We start from the raw sequence: 21,150 nt of genomic DNA on the forward strand, positions 1-21,150 counted from the left end.
ACAGTAATAAAATCTTTGTTTGATAATTTTCCGAGCGTTTTGTAGTATTTCAGTGGTTATTAAATTTCCTTTTATTAATAATTATTTACAAATAACATTTATTTTGTGAGGTTAACCTCATAAAAAGTGCAAATGGTGTAAAATATGATAATGTAGCGAGTTATTTAATTAATTCTCTTCTACCGATTCAGTGTTCAGGAAAATGTGGATTCAAGAAACTCGTAGTAGGTACATCGTTCTCGGAAATCTGATCGTCGTTTTCAATAATTCAGAAGAACTTACAAGTTTTCTTCATTCTGTAAATAAATAATTAAACTAAACTAATTAATTGCTAAATTTGAAACACCGAAGTATCTGGAATTATGTCATGTACCTACGTAGCTAATAAAAAAATGTGATATAAAAAATAAAAAAGAGATTATCCTATCATCTTTCTAGCTCTGGCTCATTGAAAACCACTGAATATTTTGATGAAGTTGTAGAAAAACGTTACCAATAACATCCAACAAGAAATTTGGCATAAAGGATTAATACAGAAACTACGATATTATCAAATAGAACAGTTAGTACTGATACTCCTAGATTCATACATGTATAAGAAAGTTGCTTCCGAATCAATCAGGATACTTAAGTATATAAGATTTGAGGTAGAAAGTGTTTAAAGGGATAAAAATGTAAAAAAAAAGAAAATTTTGTTTCTTATTTTGTTTGTTATTTTTGTCTCTTATTTGGACGTCTCTTTTTCTTATCTCTAGAGAAACGACATATTTACAAAATTTGCTCCATAATCCTAAAAATCCCAGATGTCATTCTTTTCTACTTCCCACACAATGAATTTACTTCTGGCACTTGATGTAAAATTATCAATTTGGTGAAATCGAGCACAGCACAGTAAATTTTCCTTACTTTTGAATATTTGTAACGATTCGTTACTTTATATCAATACTCGTTACTTTCGGTACTTAAAAATTGTTAAGTAATTTTATAAATCGTTATTATGCGAAAATTATCGAAAATTATGCAAAAGTAGTAGCTTCTCTACATTTTTTTTATTTTAATATGCATTCGGTTCGGTTATTATTTGACCGGCTTTTGTAGAAAATATCCGTTCACATGGAACAGAAGTGGTAAATACGCAAAAATACTTTTTGGGTAATTTAGATAACCAGGAACACACTCTTTGCGTCTCGCTCCAGCAAACGAGAGGATCCTTTTTTCTTTCAAGGTTTGGCTTTTCAGAAAACATTTTGATTTCGGCGATGGCGACTGCTGTTGGACTTTTGTCACAAACGTATCAAAATCCTGCCAAATGATTTCTTGATATTTTTATTTGTTTCATAAACAGTTTCATTTTCAGCAGATTGATATTCTATAATATATAAGATGAACTAGGTCATCTTGAATTTGATTTTGAAGTCTTTTAAAATTGTCCTCGTTGCTGAATGCCTTTGTTTTAAATCTCGGATCCAAGACAGAAGCTTTAACCAGTTTAATATTATTTTTAGGATTTTCAGAACGGGCAATAATCGAGGCAAGCAGAGAATTTATTACAGTTCTTACTGCTTGACTAAATGCTTTAAGTTTAATTCGTTCTAAAGACGAAAGTATTCTTTAACAATAAGTATAACAGGGTTACTTGCTTTTCTGCGCTTATTTCAATAGCAAAAGACTTTAAAATATCGTAAAGTCCTTTTAATATCGTCCCTTCTTCAGTTGGAAGAATAATTGGATTAATCGAAAAACCAACTGTTGCAGTGAAAGGTCTCTCAAACATAGTATGTCGAGTTCCACTTTGTTGCCACATCATAATTAATCAACTTTAAGGGGGTTTCGTCAGGTTTTATTTGATTTTGACTAGCTATAATGTTAAAAAATAAATCGTAACAAATTATAGACCAATAATTAAATACAGAACGAAGCCCCTCAGTCCTAGTTCTCAACTCTCATCCATCAAAGCAAACAAATATTTCAAACTAACAAAGTGGAATATTAGATTCTTTTTCTAGACCATCGTTCGGCCTATTTCTTTTCAGTTATAGTTATATTAAAAAACAGTAGGTTTCAGTTGTAAGTAATAAATAGTGTAAATATCAAAGAAACCGCCACCCATTTCGGCAGGCGTCTTTAGTCTTTATCAACGATGTAATATATACGTTGGTCTCTACAAAATACATTACACCGCGTCGCCGGCATCGCCTCGGCTTATCTTTCGAAGTGCTGATTACTGACATACCAATCGACCAAGAATTTGTTTTGTTTTGTGTTGCCGACATCCGGGTATTTCGCTTAGTTTACTATAATAATCATTGCTTGGCTATATCATTGATTGAAATCTTTTAGGGGGATATTATTACATTAGATATATTTTAATATATCCAATGTTTCAATCAACGGTTATATGTATCAAAAATAAAGAGTAGGGGAGAGATGGGTAAGTATAGTGGCGTCCCTAAAAAATATATTTTTTTTGTAAGTCATTTTTTTTATAAGTTTAATAACCCAAATAAAGTTGCCAGACAATACCAAATTCACTGAAATAATTAGATTCTTATTTTCATTGACATCTACATCTTGTAGACGAAATATTTATAAAACTATTATGTCTCGGTTTGCCCCTTATAATGGGGCAAACCGGAGACAAAGTGGTGGCACTCAATATAATATATATGACACTACAATATAACTAAAGTAAAATTTAGTGCAGTTTATCATAATAATTTTAAACTATCTGACTTTAAAATGTATTTTTATTGTTAGGAAAATAAATTGTTACATTATTTTGAACAAAACTTAAGTTTAACACCTAGTACAAAGGTTTGTTGGTTCATCATCCTCGTCGTCTTCTCCAGCACAAGAGCAGTGTACTCAACCACAACATTTTCGGCATATTATCCATCCTTCATCGAATTGGGACGAAAAGTAAACACAATAGATATACTAAGCATCGTCCTCCTCATATTCTTCTTTTTCTCCCTCTTTTTTTCCTTTCTTTGTTTTTTTTTTAATGTTTTTACCCTTAGTTTGATTTGTTTTAGAGTTTATTACAAGTTTTTTGGTGACGTTCCTTTTCTTTGTTGGATTCTCTTTGTTTTGTTGTGACTCCAAAAGGTCAATTTTGTAAGGTGAAACAGCTGCACAACATAACAGAACTAGAGAGCTATACCAAATTACTAGACGACTAACAAAAAATGGGCCCAACTGTTCAAACATTGTAAGATCCAAGACAGGCGAATTACTTACTACAACAAATGACCAGGTAGAGAGATGGAAAGAGCATTTTCCGGATATGCTAGGCACGCCCAGGGAAAACGTAGATGAAATTGTCGAAAACCCGTAGAATGTAGAACATCAAATAAAGTCCAGCAAGTGGGGTTGGATTGGTCACACACCCAGAAAAAATAATTCCAGTATTACAAAGATTGCCTTAGAGTGGACCATATAAATATAATACAAATACATGTCTATGGTAGTATGGTGTAAACTGAGTTTTAGTGTTTACGTAATATATTTCATACATAGACCCCTTATGCACTTGTGTATTACAAATTATTCACTTGTGTATTATTATGTATTACAAATTCTTGTTTGTTTTATTCCTTAGTAATTTAAATAATATTAGTCTTAAAACAAGTTTAAGTTGTCTGAAAGAATTTAAACACACATAATATACACTTTAAACAACATTTTTTGCTCGAGCGTATATATCGACTACGATGTCAAAACTTACATTATCCTTAATTCATTTGTGTGTTCAATAAGGAATATGTATGATTTTTTATGTCTTAAATTAATAATTTAGAACTTTATAACGTAGAAAAAAATATAAATACAGTAGAAAAACAGTGAGTAATAAAATGATTTTGACCACAAAATGTTTTCCTATTCTGTCTTTTGACAGCAGAATGACAAGACTTGACAAGTGATTAAATCGCATTTGTTGTCATAATTTGGCGCGAGTTTATGTTGTCGCCGGGCTTTGTTAAGTGAAGATAAAAAGTTATTTAAAATTACTTTAAGATCAACAGAACTAAATTATTATGAAGTGTACCATACCAGAAATATCCTGGCATAACAAAGAACCAGTTTTAAGTGTCGATATTCATCCTATTTCAAATGGTCATTATAGGTTGGCCTCAGGTGGTGTAGACAGTCATATTCTGGTAATTAAATTTTTCAATTTATTCTTTTATAGTTAAATGATTTTACTAGAATTAGTTTAACTTTATCATTTTTAACAATAGGCAACATGTTGAACGCTTGTCAATAAATTTAAAATTAATTTTAAATCATTTGATAAACCAAAAATTTCAAAACTGAATACCTAATAATTCTAATTATTCTATTTAAATTGAATAAAGTATTAAATAAACATGACACAATTAAGGAAAAGCTATTATCATTAATTTATTTTTAATATTCTTTAGCTATGTTACTTTATTTATTGTATTTTATAGTTAAATTAAACAATTTATTTGTCTTTGTATTTTTTGATTCTACAAATAGCTGTGAATGGATTGGTCGTGAGGTATATTTTTAAAATAGGTTTAATTAAAATTGCTCATGTTATGTTAATCATGTCTAATTTACGGTTTTGCTTTATTTTTTAAGTGGTAGCACTTTATTATTATATAATATATATTAATATGTATGTAAAACCAAGTTTGACTGATATAATGATAATGTCTAACAAAAGACCTACAATTTACTTATTACTTTTTAATGTGAGATTTGTCAGTTTTCAAGGAATACTGCTCAATATTGCAATCCCCTGGATTGTGAATAAAAAAACAAATGAATACTTCTTTAATGAATACTAGATTGTTATTATTTGAATTTGTAGATATGGCAGCTGATTATAAGTGAAAATGGATCAGTTAAACAAGAATTGGTATCAGATTTAACTAGACATCAGCGATCAGTCAATATAGTAAGATGGTCACCTTCAGGACAATATCTAGCATCAGCAGATGATGATGCAAATATCATAGTGTGGCAGTTGAAAAATGACAATATCCCTCTTTTAGAAGGCGATACTGAAGACAAAGAAATTTGGATTGTTTATAAGGTAAATTTATTTTACTTAATAATAAGTTTGACCTTATCTAAGTTATTTTTGTCAAAAGTTTTCTGGTTTTTGCAATAGTTATTTAGTATGTTTTTCATAGCCATCTATTATAATCAGAAATACATTTTTTGTTGAAAATAAATGCATGAATAGAATTACATAGTGAATAAAAGCGTAAAGCTGCAAATCCCTGAGAAACGAGTACGATCTATGAGTAGTTTGAGATGTTTACTAAGTGCCTGGCATCTATAGAAAATGCTGAGAAAATGTGTTTATCTCGGTGATCTCAGTTTCTCAGTGTTGACTTCGACTTTTTGTAGTTGTTTTGTTGTGATGAAAATGTATAAACTTCTCCACAAATTAGACATTATTCATTTCTTTTAGATATTACGCGGACACAAGGAAGATATCTATGATTTATGTTGGTCTGTAGATAACACGAAATTATTATCAGGTTCTGTGGACAATACTGCCGTTTTATGGGATCTTACAAAAGGAAAAATGGATCATATTATGTCAGATCATAAGGGTTTTGTTCAGGTAAGTTTCAAATCTGTTTAAAGAAAAACAGTGTATTGTATGACAATTTTTTGATAACTGTATTAACATAGACATAATTTGGATTCAAAAATAATAAAATACTGGATGTTTTAATGGAACTGACACCAGAACAATACAGTTTCGCCCTTAACTTCATAGTTCAGTCTGAAATAATTTGAGTTGTTTATTTATTTATTTATTTATTAACGGGATACCACCCAATTTAATATATACACAAAGTATTACAAGTATTATCTAGTGATACAATAATTATAAAGATATAGTAAATATGTATGAAAAGAATTAGCGATGCAGCTATATAGAAAAAAAAAACAAATATTAAAATTATATAAAGCACATAGCAAATATAAATCACATAAAATTACAAAATTTTTTTTAAACACATTCTACAGACATTTTCCGAAGCGCACAGCAACAAATCAAAGTCTATTCTATTTCCATTTAGAATGATTCTACTCAGTGGAGAATGCCTACCAAAGTTAGAGCGATGAAATTTAATTGCAAAATTATGAGATGTTCTAGTAACTCTAGAGGGAACATTAAAGTCAATTAGAGACAGTAGATCATTGCAATTAATTTTTGAATTCAGTAGTTTATGAAGAAACAAAACATCAGCATACATCTGTCTGGAAGATAGCCTAGGAAGGTTTAATGTATTTCTAATTTCTGAGTAGGAATGGTCGCTTAAAGGTTTGTGTAGTTTAAAACTTAAGTACCTAATGAATTTATTTTGGACTTTTTCAAGCTTGGCTATATGGACTTCATAAGTGGGTGACCAAACGACTGAGCAATACTCAAGAACAGATCTAACTAGGGAAATGTAAATCACTCTGATGGAATTAATGTTATGCAAACATCTAGAGGTTCTAATAATGAAGCCTAACATTTTAAATGCCTGGTTATTCACATAATCAAAATGAGCGCAAAAATTTAGTTTGGAATCTAATTGAACACCTAGATCTCTTACAGTTGAGACAGCCTTCAGTGGTTCTTCAGCTAATTTGTAATTATAAGAGAGGTTGTTAATTCTTCTACAGAAACTAATAAAGTGACATTTTCCAACATTAATGCTCATTTGGTTCCAATTGCACCATGCCATAATTTTGTTAATATCAATTTGGAGTTTTGCAGAATCTGAGACGTCTTCGACAATTCTATAGATTTTTAAATCATCAGCAAATAGCAAAAATTTAGAGTTAATTTGAGATTTAATGTCATTAACAAATATATTAAAAAGGAAAGGCCCTAAGTGGCTTCCTTGTGGAACACCAGATGTTACGGAGATCTCACTAGATTGAAAGTGTTTAATTTTAACAAGTTGTATTCTGCTAGTTAGGTAACTACATAACCAGTTATACAGATTGCCTGTAAATCCAATAGTTTTAAGCTTGTTACACAACAATTTATGATTCACAGTGTCAAATGCTTTGGAGAAATCTGTATAAATAGCATCCACCTGTAGTCTCCTTTCCAATGCATCAGATATGTATTGCGTGAAAAATAAAAGATTTGTCGAAGTTGATCTACCTGAAAGAAAACCATGTTGCTCTTCAATTAGTACATTGCATAAAGGTGTTTTAATAGAGTCACATATTATACTCTCTAGTATTTTAGGAATAGAAGAAAGAATGCTTATTGGTCTGTAGTTAGCTATGTTACTCCTGTCACCTGATTTATGAATAGGAACAATAAAACTAGATTTCCACAAACTTGGACAGATACCTGAATCAAGTGAATGAGAAAACAGAAAATATAAGGGATGGGTTAAAGTACATCTACATTTTTTTAATAGTATGGGTGGAATTCCATCTGGCCCTGAGCCCTTATAAATGTCCAAATTGGCTAATTTTTCAAATATGATTTCAATAGATACATTACAAGAATTTAGACTCACTGTTTTCTCATACTCTAAGATGGGCTGTATTAAATCATCATCATTTGCTCTGTAAATATTTTGAAAGCATTGCGCAAAGCTATTAACGATATCCGCACCATTATTAAGCATTGTGTTTCCAAAAAACATTGTGTTTGGTAGACCATTATTTTTGCGTTGGCTGTTAACAAAATTCCAAAAGTGCTTTACGTTTGAACTAATTCTAGATTCAGTTTGACTTATATAAATTTCATGACATGACCTGCTTAGTTCTTTGCATTTGGTTCTCAAGGAAGAGAAAAGTAGATAATCGTCCCAAGAATTTGTTTGTTTATATATCTTGTGAGCAATTTTTTTCCTAAATATTAATGATTTTAGGTCATTAGTCATCCAACGAGGAAATTTGGGATTTTTTAATCTTGTACGTGGTATTGAACAATTGACACCAAACTGCAATATGGAGTAGAACAATTCCGTGGCTTCGTTAATATCTCTGCAAATACCTAAAACGTTCTCCCAGGAGATACTAGTAAGATACATATTAAGAGCAACATAGTCTCCTCTCCTAAAATTGAAGGCAAAACTATCATATTGAAGCTCGAGCATATTATCTTTTATAGCTAAAGAAATTGATATCGCAGGATGATAACGATCACAAGGCAATAAGTAATCGTTAGCAATTTCAACTGTTACATTTTCATTATCATTTGCAAAAACTAGGTCAAGTAAAACTCCGTTGCAATTTGTGATTTGATTGAGATTGTGATTTGATTACATATGGAATTATCTTTACTATTTATAATTGATGGAATAAAGACACTTTGATTTTATAAGGTCCAAGAAATATTGCTTTTAAAATTTGGCTGTAAAAGTTTTTGTGTTGGTTTTGTGCCCACTGCTTTGACTGTATGTGCCCATATCAGTCATAATTAGTAACATATCAGACAAAAAATCCTTAGTTGCGTATTATCAGTACCAAAAATTCTCTCAATCTACCACATATTCATTTTTGGTTGATAGTGAGCAAACACGGTACCTATTACATGAGTAGCGTTTTCATATTCAAATGTTTTTAAATATGTGGTGTTATAAAATAAATAAATTGAAAATAAATAAATAAACAAGTTTAAGTCATTTTATTTGCAGTTTACTAAGAACTTCACTGATCTATGGCACTAGGTGTATACCAAGTGTTTACTCTATCTGGAAACTAGAATATTATTTTATGTCAAAATAGCCAATGCCTCTTTTGTTTTTTTTTGCAGGGAGTAGCCTGGGATCCAAAAAACCAACTTTTGGCCACAATCAGTACTGACAGAATATGTAGAATTTTTGATGTAACCGGCAAACAGGTAAAAAGTAGAATCCATAAGGGAAAACTACCAGTTCCTGACGGCCATTTTCTCTATGACAAAGAGTGTAAATTTTTTTATGACGACACTTTCAAATCGTTTTTCAGAAGACTTCAGTTCACTCCGGATGGTTCTTTACTTATTGTACCTTCTGGACATTTTCAGGATGAGGAATGTAAGAAGATTATCAATTCCAGTTTAATTTTTACATTGGATAATTGGACTGAGTAAGTGGGGTTTTAAGTAAACTTATCATTTGATTGTGTGTTGCTAGTAATTGTACCTTTATTTGCTATCGAGTGAGTTTTATATTTAATTTATGAATTCAAAACATTTATTGAGTAGAAAAAAATGTTTTAATTGGTGTTTATAGATATTTGCATTGCAATTCAAACTAAGCTTTCTTTATTTGCCTTATTTCTATTGTTGCCTCTTATTTAAATAGAAATGGCAGGCTCTGATCATAATATTTTATTTATTTATTTATTTTTAATGGACTTCTGCCCAATATAATTAACAATGTTTACAATAGTTATATTCCAATATACTTATTTAAAAGAAATATTGAATGTATATCTATCTAAAAAAAATTTCAATGTATATGTGTGCTAATTAAAAATACAATAACACAAAATAAGATATAAACATCACACATTTAATCACGTAATATAGTTTTACATATCAAAATGATGACTACCTATTCCACAGCAACTCAAATAAATGTATGCCCGAGACTAGAAACAAATTCGGCCTTGGTGCAAAAAAATTTAGATCTAGGTGAATATTTGCCCATCAAAAAATTATTATATTCATAGTTGGTTCTGTGAAGAGGAACATAAAAAGTTTGGTTTAATTGTGTTTTACAAAGAGGTACATGCAGACCAACCTGCTCAAGTAGTTGACGACACAAGACTGTAGAATTAATTATGCCATAAATCATCTTTGCATATTTAATTAGTCGTCGGCCATGCAATGACAGAATACCAAGTTGGATTTCAATTTGATCATAATTTACTTGGTTATGTCCTGTTTATATGCTACATATTTCAAGAACTTCTGTTGAACTTTCTCCATTTTTGCTTTGCTTTAATATTCTGAAAGTCTCTAGTGCATCTTTTTATAAAGCCAAGCATTTGGCGATATATATATATAATGCAATTCAAATAAAGGTTTAGAGTCTAAATTAATTCCCAAATCACGAATTTCAGCAACCTAGTCAACAAGAATGTTCAATATATTATAATTATATTCCATTAGGTATCTCGATCATCCAAAATAAACAGCGTGATACTTGGATGTGTTCAGGACCATGGCATTCAACACACACCACTCACTCAACTGATCACGATCTTCTGTGTTATTGATAATTGTGTAGAACTTTAGATCGTCTGCTAAAAGAAGAGGTGAACTGTGCTGAAAGCAATGGTGTATATTATTGATGGATATGTTAAATAACAGGGGCCCCAAATGAGAACCCTGGGGTACTCCTGAATGAACCTTATTCTCACTGGAAACAAAATCCCTGATATGCACCATCTGAACTTATTCAACGAAGTATGTTCTCAGCCATCCAAGAAGTGGACCATCAACACCCATTTTTTTAAGTTTAAATATTAAAATATGTATTTATTTATTTATTTATTTCTATGGTAGAACCATTTACAATAAAATACAACAATTAGTAGGTAAAAAGTAAAGATCATGTACAATAAACATCAAAACAATAACAAAGAAACAAGTAGACAGTTAAAATTTGTACATTAAAACAGTATATCAAATCACAAAACTTAAAAATATATATATATATATATATATATATATATATATATATATATATATATATATATATATATATATATATATATATATATATATAAAAGTATCACATATATAGATTAATAATTAGATTCTTAAGTTGCCTTTTGAAAGTATTAATGTTTGAGCAGAAAGGATCCAATAGGAGGTCATTGCAAGAGCTGAGCATTCTCGACAAGGGAAAATGAGGAGCATAATCAGTCCTATGAAGAGGAATATAAAAGAGTGCATATTATGCTTGACCCGATCAAAGGCCTTGGAGTGTAAAGTGCATGTACCCTATAGCCCCTCTCCAAGGCCTTCCTGAGGAAGTCAACAAATACTAGTATATTACATTTTGGTTGATCTGTTATTCCGAAATCAAACTTGTTGGTCTACAAAACATTCAAATATCTTTGGTATTCTTCTTCTTCTACGGCAAATTGTACAGCCAAAATTGAGCCTTAGCCTACTTTATTTTTTACCCAAAGTAGGGTCTGAAAATAATGCTTCGAGGTTTCTGTGACTTTCTGTCGGTCACTGATTATTTGCCCACTTTCACCTTTATATAGACTTGTTTGAGGTTTATACCCACTTTTTATCTTTTTTAGGTATTCGTAAGCCCCTCTAATTTTGTTGTTTTTGAAATTGTCTTCCATTTTTTTTTATTTGTCCATTTTCATAGGCTCTTTTTTTATTTCTACATATCTTGTCTGCTTTCCGTCTTGCGACTTAAAATGATGTTTGTCTTTCCCGTGTTCTTCTTGTTATATACATTTTGTGTGCTTCATTTCTTTTCTCTATTGCTTATCTGCACTCATCATTGAACCATGCTTCTCTTTTCGTCTTTTTCTTGTTTCCCAGGGTGGACGCTGCCGCTGTCAGTACTGCTGTTTTGATATTATTCCATTTCCCCTCTATGGAGTGCAGTTCTAGTGTCCTTAACTCATTTGCGACTTCTTCTTCGAACTTCTCTTTACATTCCTGAATCTCCAGTTTTTCCAGGTCCAGTTTGTTTGTTCTTTGTTGTCTTTCGTTTCTTTCTTTGTTAACTCTGCATCTAAATTTGGTTTGGAGTTAAAGATGGTCTGATCCACAGCATGCTCCTTGTGCATTTTATGTATGTCTTTATGTGGGAAGCATTTGGAACTGATAACCATGTTTTTACCAGTGGCAAATTTATCAATTTATCAAAAACTCCCCATTCTCGCTTGTTTCATTATGCAGTGGGTGTTTTCCTGTTGTGCCATAGAACTGCGGCTCCTTGCCTATTTTAGTATTCATATCACCCATTATAATCTTGATGTCATTTTTGGATGCATTGTCATATACTGTCTCCAGTCATTGGTAGAAGCTTTCCTTTGTATGTGTTCTTATTCTTATGTTGGGCAGTGAATGTTTATCACTGTTAGATTGAAGAAGTGGGTGCAAATTCTTAACTTGCATATCCTTTCACTGACTGCCTCGAAGTCTATGATTTTTGACTTAAAATCATTATCCACCAAAAATGCAACTCCACATTCTTTCCTTCCTTGTTCCTTCGCAGTATATAGAATTGTGTGCGTTTTAGTGTCCCTAACACCTTTCCCCGGCCATCTTGTCTCCTGAAGAGCAGTAATCACGAGCTTATATCTTTTTAGTTCTTGCAGAAGTACGGTTTGAGCTCCTGGTTTATTTAGTGTTCTCACATTCCAGTGTTCAAATATATAGTCCATATTTCGTAGCTTTAGTCGTTTCCGAAAGTTCCGTCCTGTATTCCGAGGCAAATGTAACAGTGTGTTTTTTCTGGGAGTGGGTTGTCAGCCCACTGCCCAATCTTCCTTCTGTATCCGGGCTTAGGACCGGCAGTGGTGACTCCTAAACTACCCGATCCACCCATTTGTCACCATAGGCCGATTTATCTTTGGTATTACACTAATTATGTAATAATGTATATAACATAAACAAACAAGTAACATAACCTCTTATATTCACTTTTAACTGAAATTAATCCCAAAAGATTCATTCTCTTTATAGTACAAGAAACTGTAAAGACGTTTGTTAATTATTTATGTATATATTAGATATTAATACAGGTTTTTTTATAGACCTGCAGCAATTCTACCATTGGACAACCAAAGTAGCACAACAGTAAGGTGTTGCCCTCTACTTTTTTGCCTTCGAGACGACGGACCAGAATCTTTGGTGAACCTTCCTTACCGGATGATATTTGCTGTAGGAACCGATCACGATATTATACTTTATGATACTCAACAAACGAAACCATTCGCTCGATTTCATGAAATTCATTACACCAGAATTACAGATTTGACATGGTCTGCGGATGGTCTGATTTTAATAGCCTCCTCTACAGATGGTTTCTGCACCATAATTACTTTTGAACAGGAAGAACTCGGTAAAATATACACTAAAGAGGAAAGTGACGAAGAAGTTAGTAATATGGAATGTAGCGAAATTACTCCAGTAGACACTACAGATAAAGACGAAAATGTTGACATTACTAATAAAACCGATAAGGAAGAAACGAAACAAGAAGTTAAGAAAAGACCTAGTTTTATCCAACAGTGGGTGCAAAATACTCCCAAAAAAGCGAAGGTGGAAAAGAAAAACGTCACTGATTGTGAAGATATTATAGAACTAGACGATGATGAGGATAATAGTGAAGATAATGGCGACGAAAAACCGAAAGAACTGTCCAAAGAAATAAAAGACGAAATACACAAGCTGCTACCCAGGCGAATAGCTCCCATTAAAATAGATGAAGTCAGTAAAAGCTCCAAAACTGAAGCTAAGCCTATTGAGGTTAGAAGAAAACCAAGAGAAATTCAAAATAATCAAACTAACGAATCTAAGACAGAATTAAAAGATGTTAGATCGGAGGCAAAGCTTATTGAAGTCAGAAGAAAACCCAGAGAAGAAAATAAACCAAACGAAGCTATAGATAAGAAAGATGAAGCAAAACTTATTGAGGTCAGAAGAAAGCCAAAAGAAGAACAAAACAATAAATCTAGTGAAATTGCAGAAAAAAGCGTAGAAGCCAAACCTATCGAGGTGCGAAGAAAGCCAAAGGAAGAAGAAAACAACAAATCTAATGAAGCTGGAGTAAAAAAACTGGAAGCCAAACCTATTGAGGTCAGAAGAAAGCCAAACGAAGAAGAAAGTAATAAACCTAATGAACCTGGAGGCGAAAAAGTGGATGAGAACCCTAAAGTAGAAGCAAATAATAAATCTAATGAAATTGGAGACAAAAAACTAGAAGCAAAGCCTATAGAAGTGCGAAGGAAACCGAGGGAGGTAACAAATAGTCCATCTCAAAAGCCCAAAGCAGCGTCTACAATAATAAATATGTTAATTCCGCGAAGAATTACACCTAAAAAAGTTGAAGATAATTTAACTGCCAAACCAAATGTTGATAAGGACAAAATACTTAAAATAGTTCTTACACCCCTCAATTTAAATGATATTAGCCATAATACTACAAGCAAAGGCGGTGCGACTGAACAGATAATTAATGACAAAATTGCCAGTAGATCTGAAGAAAAAACAGAAAAAAATATGAGTAATAGACTTGAAAATACTAACTCTGACCAAAAAAGTGAAGATGAAATTGAAATTATAGATTTGGATAACATTAGCCAGGATAAAGAAGTAGGTCAAAAAACTAATAATAATAATTTGTTAAGTACACCTAGCAAAAAGACTACAAACAGTTCATCACAAAACAAAAGTAACAAAAAGAAAAATGTTTCAAATGGTACAAAATCCAAAAATAAAAATACATCCAGTATTACCACTACACCTTCAAAACCAACTACAAGTAAAAGTACATCATCCGCAGATAAAAAATCGTCATCCCTTAAGAAAAAAGATGGCCCAAAAATCAAAGTAGGTTCTCTTATTCCAAAAAAATTGAGCACAACCCCCGCTAAAAGCAATCCCCTGCTGGACTTCCTAAAGAAATCAAGTGACAAAAAGAAAAATAAACCAGAGCCTGTTGTTGTCCAGAACGTCGATTTAACCTTGGATGACCTTGAAGCTAGAGACGGATTCGGCGACGATATTGCCAAGAAAGATGTGCCTGCGGTACCGGATGCTGTACCTATGGAAGATGACTTCACAGAAGATTTTTGTCTTCAGCTCGAAGATACTCAAGACGACAAAACAGAAAAGAAAAGTGAGTGTAAGAAAATGGACGTAGATAAAGTTGTAGATCAGAATGATGCACAGGTAATGTATTTAGTGTTGTTTTTTTTTTGTAGTAGACAGTAATAGTAATGTAGAATTTTCCACAATTTTAATTTTTTTTAACTAACTGAACTTTATTCGTCTACATTAATGTTGTCGTCTTTAAAGTAGTCCATATCAGATATTATGCACTTGTGCTAACGCTTCTGCCAGTCCTTGAAACACTTCTCAAACTCGATCTTTGAGATAGCCTCAGCGATGCGCTTTTAATGTCACATATGCTTGTGAAACGACGGCCCTTTAAAGTTTTCTTTGTTTTTGGAAATAGGAAAAAGTCACACGGAGCCATGTCTGGCGAATATGGAGGCTGCGGCATATTCATAAACCCATGTTTCGTCACCTGTTATAACCCTTTTGAGTAAATCTGGATCGTCGTTTTTCAAACAATTTTCGAACAAAATTTGTTGACACGCGTTTCATACCCAAAACGCTTGAAAAAATGTCATGGCATGAGCCAATTGATATGCCATTTCTCTGATTGTGATTCGATGGTCTTCATAACCATTTGTCACGTCATGATTTATCATCATTTGTCATGATTTACAAGGTACCGAACAGGAGGAAAGTTCGGACGAAGAAACATTTTGTGACGCAGAAGCTTGAAGTTACTGGGGAAGAACGTCCATGGTCCATGTCGGCACACTCAATTTTTTGTATGATGGGTTCGCAAATAAAATATTTTTTTGTCTTCTCTTGATTTTTTTCTCTGTAAACATGTCAACGTACCACTGAAAGAAGTTACCGATTTATACGGTTGAGTTAAAACAATTTGTTCAACATTTGATTGTCAGATTGTTTTCTCCCCTAACTCCTCAATTGTCATCTACCAATCAAAGGCACCTACTGTAGATATGATAACTGCAGTTCAAATAAGAAATAGAAGAGGACCAATCTCAGTCAAAAATGTGATGTAGAATTATGCGAAGCGTGATATTGTATATATCATCAGAAATGAAGTTTCAAATAAATGTTCTCTTTTACAACTTTTATTTTAGTGTGTGAATGTAGCGGTAGAAATCTTTACCAGTGATTTGCAGGTGATGGTAAATGCATAAACGCCCATTGGTAGCCATATTTACCACCTCACAAAATACAAATTTGGAGATTATTTATAATTTTCAAAAACATTCCCATAAGAAGAAAAAATGACCGCTAAGCGACCTTGTGTCAAAGAGATCAAAGGCGGCATTTGTTAGTTTACTTTCTAGTTTGTCATTTCTCAGTGAAATATTGGAAGTTTATGTTTCGACATTATATAATAATAAAGACCATGTACATCGTTTAATCATTTTTACGCATATAATAAAGACAATCTACTTGGTTCTTCTCAGAGCATTCATCCAGTCCTGACGTATTGTTGTGATTAGGCATGTCTAGAATTATTAGACAATTTTGATAGTTGCCAGGATTATATTAGCAAATGCGAGCTTGTTATGAAATTAAAGTGGTATTTTATTGCAATTTGGATTTAAAAAACTTGTGTTTTTACATACTTTTGTATAAACTATTGTAAAATATTTATTTGAAAATGGTTACTAATTCTTCTGGGTTCTGGGCCAGAAAATACTGCCCAACTTAAAGAATATTACAGTATCTTTGAAAACAACCCCATCGACAACATTAAGACTATCGTCAAAGTACAACAATTAATCTCTCAGATCACAGAAACCGAAATAGAGCGATGGATAATATTAATGGAGGATCTGGACGTGGGGAGAAATAGCCTAAAGGCCTGGTCAGTGAGCGGTTTGGCCTGCAATTCCACAAAAACCATTAATTCCAATGTTAAAGGTGACCAGATCGCTCACCAATTACTTAAACGTGGAAAATCATGGGTTCAGCAAATTTTTGAAAAGAAAAATCCAAGTACCGCAGCCAGAAAGAGAGACTGAATAGTTGTCAAGACCCTTTCCTTGGTGGAGATAACAAAGCCTATCAACCTATGTAAAAATGGGAAAGCAGCTGGGCTTGATACCAAATAAAGAAATTCGGCACAATAACAAGGAAATAGCTTCTGATCAATCTGATAAACTGCCAAAAATCTGGATGAATCCTGGGAAAAACAGAAATGATCCTAAGAGCTTTAGACCAATATCGCTGCTGTGCCACCTGTATAAGTTCCTGGAACTAATGATCCTTAACAGACTGACAGCTGCTATTGAACCACTTTTCATCACCCAACAAGCTGGATTTAAACCTGGTAAAAGCACCATCTCGCAAATACTATATATAAATCACTGGAGCAGGTTTTATACATCTTAAAGCTGTATATGACGCGGTTAACCATAGGTTGCTTCTTGGGAATCTTTATAGCATTCTCAAAGACTTCAATCTCACCCTTTTAATAAATAATTTGCCCCAAAATCACCGTAGAATTACAATAAAATAGTCGCTGGAGGATAAAAAGAATGGGCTACCACAAGAAAGCGTTTTTGTCCCAAATCTATTTAACATCTAGGCGAACGACTATAATTACTAGCAGGAACACAGAGGTTCATATACGCGGACGATTATGTCATTAGAGTCTGGCCAACAACTTCGAAGCTATTCAACAAAACTTATCTGAAGAAAAATCTGAAATGCTACAAGAAATATCACCTAAAACCAAATCCAACTAAAACACAGCTGCCTTTTATCTAAAAAACAAGCAGGCAATAAGAAAACTCTGTATTATGTGGGAGGGGATACTCTTGCAACATTGTCCAACGCCAAAATATTTTGTGTTGTACACCAAAATAATAATTATTTTAATTTCACATGGAATATCAGCAATAATGTTTCAGCTTCATGGTTGACTAGAATGGAGAGATCTATAAGTTTCCAGTTTTTCCAGATTTTTTGTTAAATTAACTGAAATAATAGTTCAACGTAATGGCTATTTTGTCAAAAACGATCTCGCACGTAATGGCGAGACATTGCAATGTTTTGGAAAATTGTAGAAGTAAGCGATTCTATGGTCTTCTTAAATTACGATTTGTTCGGTGGCTCGATGGTATTACTTATTGTTTTATAGCTAGTTGTTTTTAATGTCACTAGATATTCTTAGTAAATTTTGTGTAGAATTAATGTTAACTTTCCTTATCATCCAATTAATACTGAGTCAAATTTATTTTTAGGTAAATAGGATCATAGAAGTATCAGATGAAAGTAGTTCGCCGAAACAAAAGAAAAACGACGAGAATGTGGTACAAAAGAAGCCTCGGAGGGTGCCCTTAATCACTTTAGCCAGTCCTAAAGGAAAGAAAAAGCCTTCTACAGAGAAAAACTCGAACTGATGAGGTTGTTGGTCTGTTGTGGTTGCCATTAGCGCTATTTGTTAAAATTGAAAGTTTTATAATGGAAATTTTAATATGGGAATGGGGCGAGATTGTTACTTTTGGTTTTGATTTTTATATAGAGTTGAAAGTAATTATAGAAGACGGATAAGCTATCACTTTTTTTAATTTTTGGTACAAACTATGTACTTCTAAGAAAACTCCTTGTATTCTGAGTTTCCCCATTTAGGGCTTGTTTTATTCATTTTTTTCGCCAACTTTTACTATTTATGTTATCATATCGATAAACTGTCGATGTTCCCTGTTAATTTGCACTTAGGTAGTTTATTTTACACTTTATATTTATCTTTAGCTGCTTTGGACATAGAAAAAGAGTTACTTGACCGTTAGAAGATGACGTTTGACGTATGAAACTTGATGAGTTACGTAGGACAGCTCACGTATGACGTTTCAGACACCCACCAGAATGACAAAACATGCAACAGAAGAATGTATACGTGACAGATAAAAAGAAGAAGACCTGTCAAACCTGGCGGTACATCAAAGGATGCCGCTCAAAACTTTCTCACACTTAGTTGGCTCATACTCTGCCTTTTTTTTTACATGCATACTCTATAAAAATAAAGCATATAAATAGTTAAAGAATAAGAATTCTGCAGCCAGCTCTTTATAGTTAGTTATTGGTATTTTGCTATTAAATGCCGTTTCTGGTCAACTATGTATTATAAATTTTTCCCAAGTCTGTTGGACGTCTTCTATGAGCTTTCTATGTGGTTAGAATAAAATCAACTGAATTTATTTTGCAGTCTCTTCATGTTTTAGGGCCGATTGTTCGAACGCTAATCAAAACTTGATTGTAATCAAATATTTAATTAAAATCGAATACGTCACATTTTGAGGTTATGTTGACTGATTTATTTTATTCAATTTTATTATTTTGGGTTTTAATTTAAAATAAACCATAATTAAACTCTTTCTGATGTTAATTTTATGTTTTTATTTACAAATCAATAATAATAAGCCATTTTTAATAATTTTGACAGCTTCTGTGACGTATTTGATTGTAATTAAATATTTGATTCAAGTTTTGGTTAGCGTTCGAACAATCGGCCCTTGTTTATTTAAGTTCAGTTTAAACATACATTAATGAGCCAAGTATAAGATTTGATTATTGTATTTATGCAAGTACAAAAGGAGTTGTTTTTATTAATTCAAAATCAACAGTCTACAAGAACAAATCGTTGCTTTGGAATAACAAAGTTCTATGTTGTGCGGATGCCATTTTGAGTTACAGAAGTTAGTTAATTTTTGACAGACTAGAAGTGGCTGGAAATTACTATACAACCAAACACACGTACTCATAGCCAATATTAATAGTAAACAAACTAAAGAGTAAATAAAATAGAACTTTACGAATTACCGACAATCAATGTTTATTTATTTGCGCCATATAATAAATAGTTATGTTAAATTATAACAACTGAAATATATTTTTTAAATATATACTACCCAAAATTTTATGGGTTTAGTATACACTTCCACTATTTCTAATAATACTTCTTTGTTCAATGAAAGAAGTCTGTAATAAAAGTTTATTTAAGCTGTTAATACTGTGAGCTAGGAACTTTTTTGTTGTAGGTTTCCAGCTATGAATCTGTCAAAATATGCCAGAGTTGAGCGAATGGACCTTAGCAGCAAAACTGTATAAGATAGAACTTTGTAACACTGTTATTCTAGTTATCGTCGAGTAGGTGGTGCCGATATCTTTATACTTAATGAAAAACTATAATTATATTCTACCAATAACTCATTTTGTATAAAAATACCAGATACAACTTTTTTATTCCAACACGACGAAATGTGAATTCAAATCTGATCGGTCCTGAAGTGGTTGTCACTAAGCAGTTGTTTTAATTTGAACTTAAATACGAGTTACAAAGTTATAAGTTACAAATACGAGTTACAAAGGTACTGATAAGAAAAAAATGTATATCCTTCAACTATGCCTTGCTTTGGGCGTCTTGTGATTTCTTCTTGACGAAATGTTTGATAACTGTAAATTCCACCAAGAATAATGCTCAGATTAATATTGATAAGTTATCATTGTTAACAATTTTAAATTGATAGTGTCTTTTATCATTATCTGTTCAACTCTAAATACAGATTTTATTATTTTCCTATTACGGTGCAATAGAAGTACTATACTTACGGGTGGTAATTAAAAGTTCCAGGACTAATGTTTAAAGTAAAATTTTGTATAAACAAACATAAATCATTTAACATTCTCTTCAAGATTGGTATTATTATTGGCAATGTATACACTTCCCCCAACTTCGTTTTCACCTCTGGATCCTGAAATTGTTCTTGTGGAAGGCAGGCTAACTAATTCAGCGATTTTACGTTATTGTTTTTAATCGAGCCAAATTCCTCTGTTTTGTCAAATATCTCTTGAGTTTGGATAACAAGGAAAACTCTGCGGGGGGCAAGTCGGTTAAGTAGGCTAGGAGATGAAAGTTATGTTTTTATGCAGAATGACTCAGCTCCGCTTCCTCATATCTCTAGTTTGTTTATGCATACAACTTCAGCGTTTGGATCTATTTTAATAAAAATGTATTCGTTTACAACTTCTTCTCTTCAGCTGCAACTTTGTGGAAACAAAGCAAATGGAGATCAAACAATTCCTCCAACTGAACTGTGACGTTGCCACGCAATTTAAAAGTCCTGAAACTTAAAAATCCGTCCCCGTAGCTATAGTAACCGGGATTTTAACTTGTTACGTTAACTAAATTCATTTTTCTATTTGCATTATTGGCACCCTGATTGTACAATTTTATTTATTGATTTAGGAACTGTATTCAACAATCAACATATTTATAGTTTTCGAAGTAGAACAATAGTGGCTTTTTATAAGATTTATAATCATTGTGAATAGACTGTACATAATTTTTATATAAGTAAAAATATACGATTTTTATATATAATTTG

At 32.3% G+C, this 21,150-nt stretch overlaps 1 protein-coding gene across 2 annotated transcripts; it reads left to right on the plus strand.

Moving 5' to 3' along the window:
- Window positions 1-3,945: 3,945 nt before the first annotated feature.
- Caf1-105 (chromatin assembly factor 1, p105 subunit) lies at window positions 3,946-21,122 on the plus strand. Of its 2 annotated transcripts, none has more exons than XM_072528820.1 (6): window positions 3,946-4,160; window positions 4,841-5,065; window positions 5,450-5,605; window positions 8,765-9,078; window positions 12,733-14,872; window positions 18,007-21,122. In XM_072528820.1, the coding sequence occupies exons 1-6, from the start codon at window positions 4,038-4,040 to the stop codon at window positions 18,163-18,165; spliced, it is 3,117 nt and encodes a 1,038-aa protein (XP_072384921.1). In that variant the 5' UTR covers window positions 3,946-4,037; the 3' UTR covers window positions 18,166-21,122. The 2 variants fall into 2 exon arrangements, with proteins under 2 accessions (XP_072384921.1, XP_072384922.1); XM_072528821.1 differs by having other exon boundaries at window positions 12,733-14,819; window positions 18,007-18,145.
- The last annotated feature ends 28 nt before the right edge of the window (window positions 21,123-21,150 follow it).

Source organism: Diabrotica undecimpunctata, chromosome 4 (genome assembly GCF_040954645.1).
Source record: "Diabrotica undecimpunctata isolate CICGRU chromosome 4, icDiaUnde3, whole genome shotgun sequence".
Taxonomy (NCBI): domain Eukaryota; kingdom Metazoa; phylum Arthropoda; class Insecta; order Coleoptera; family Chrysomelidae; genus Diabrotica; species Diabrotica undecimpunctata.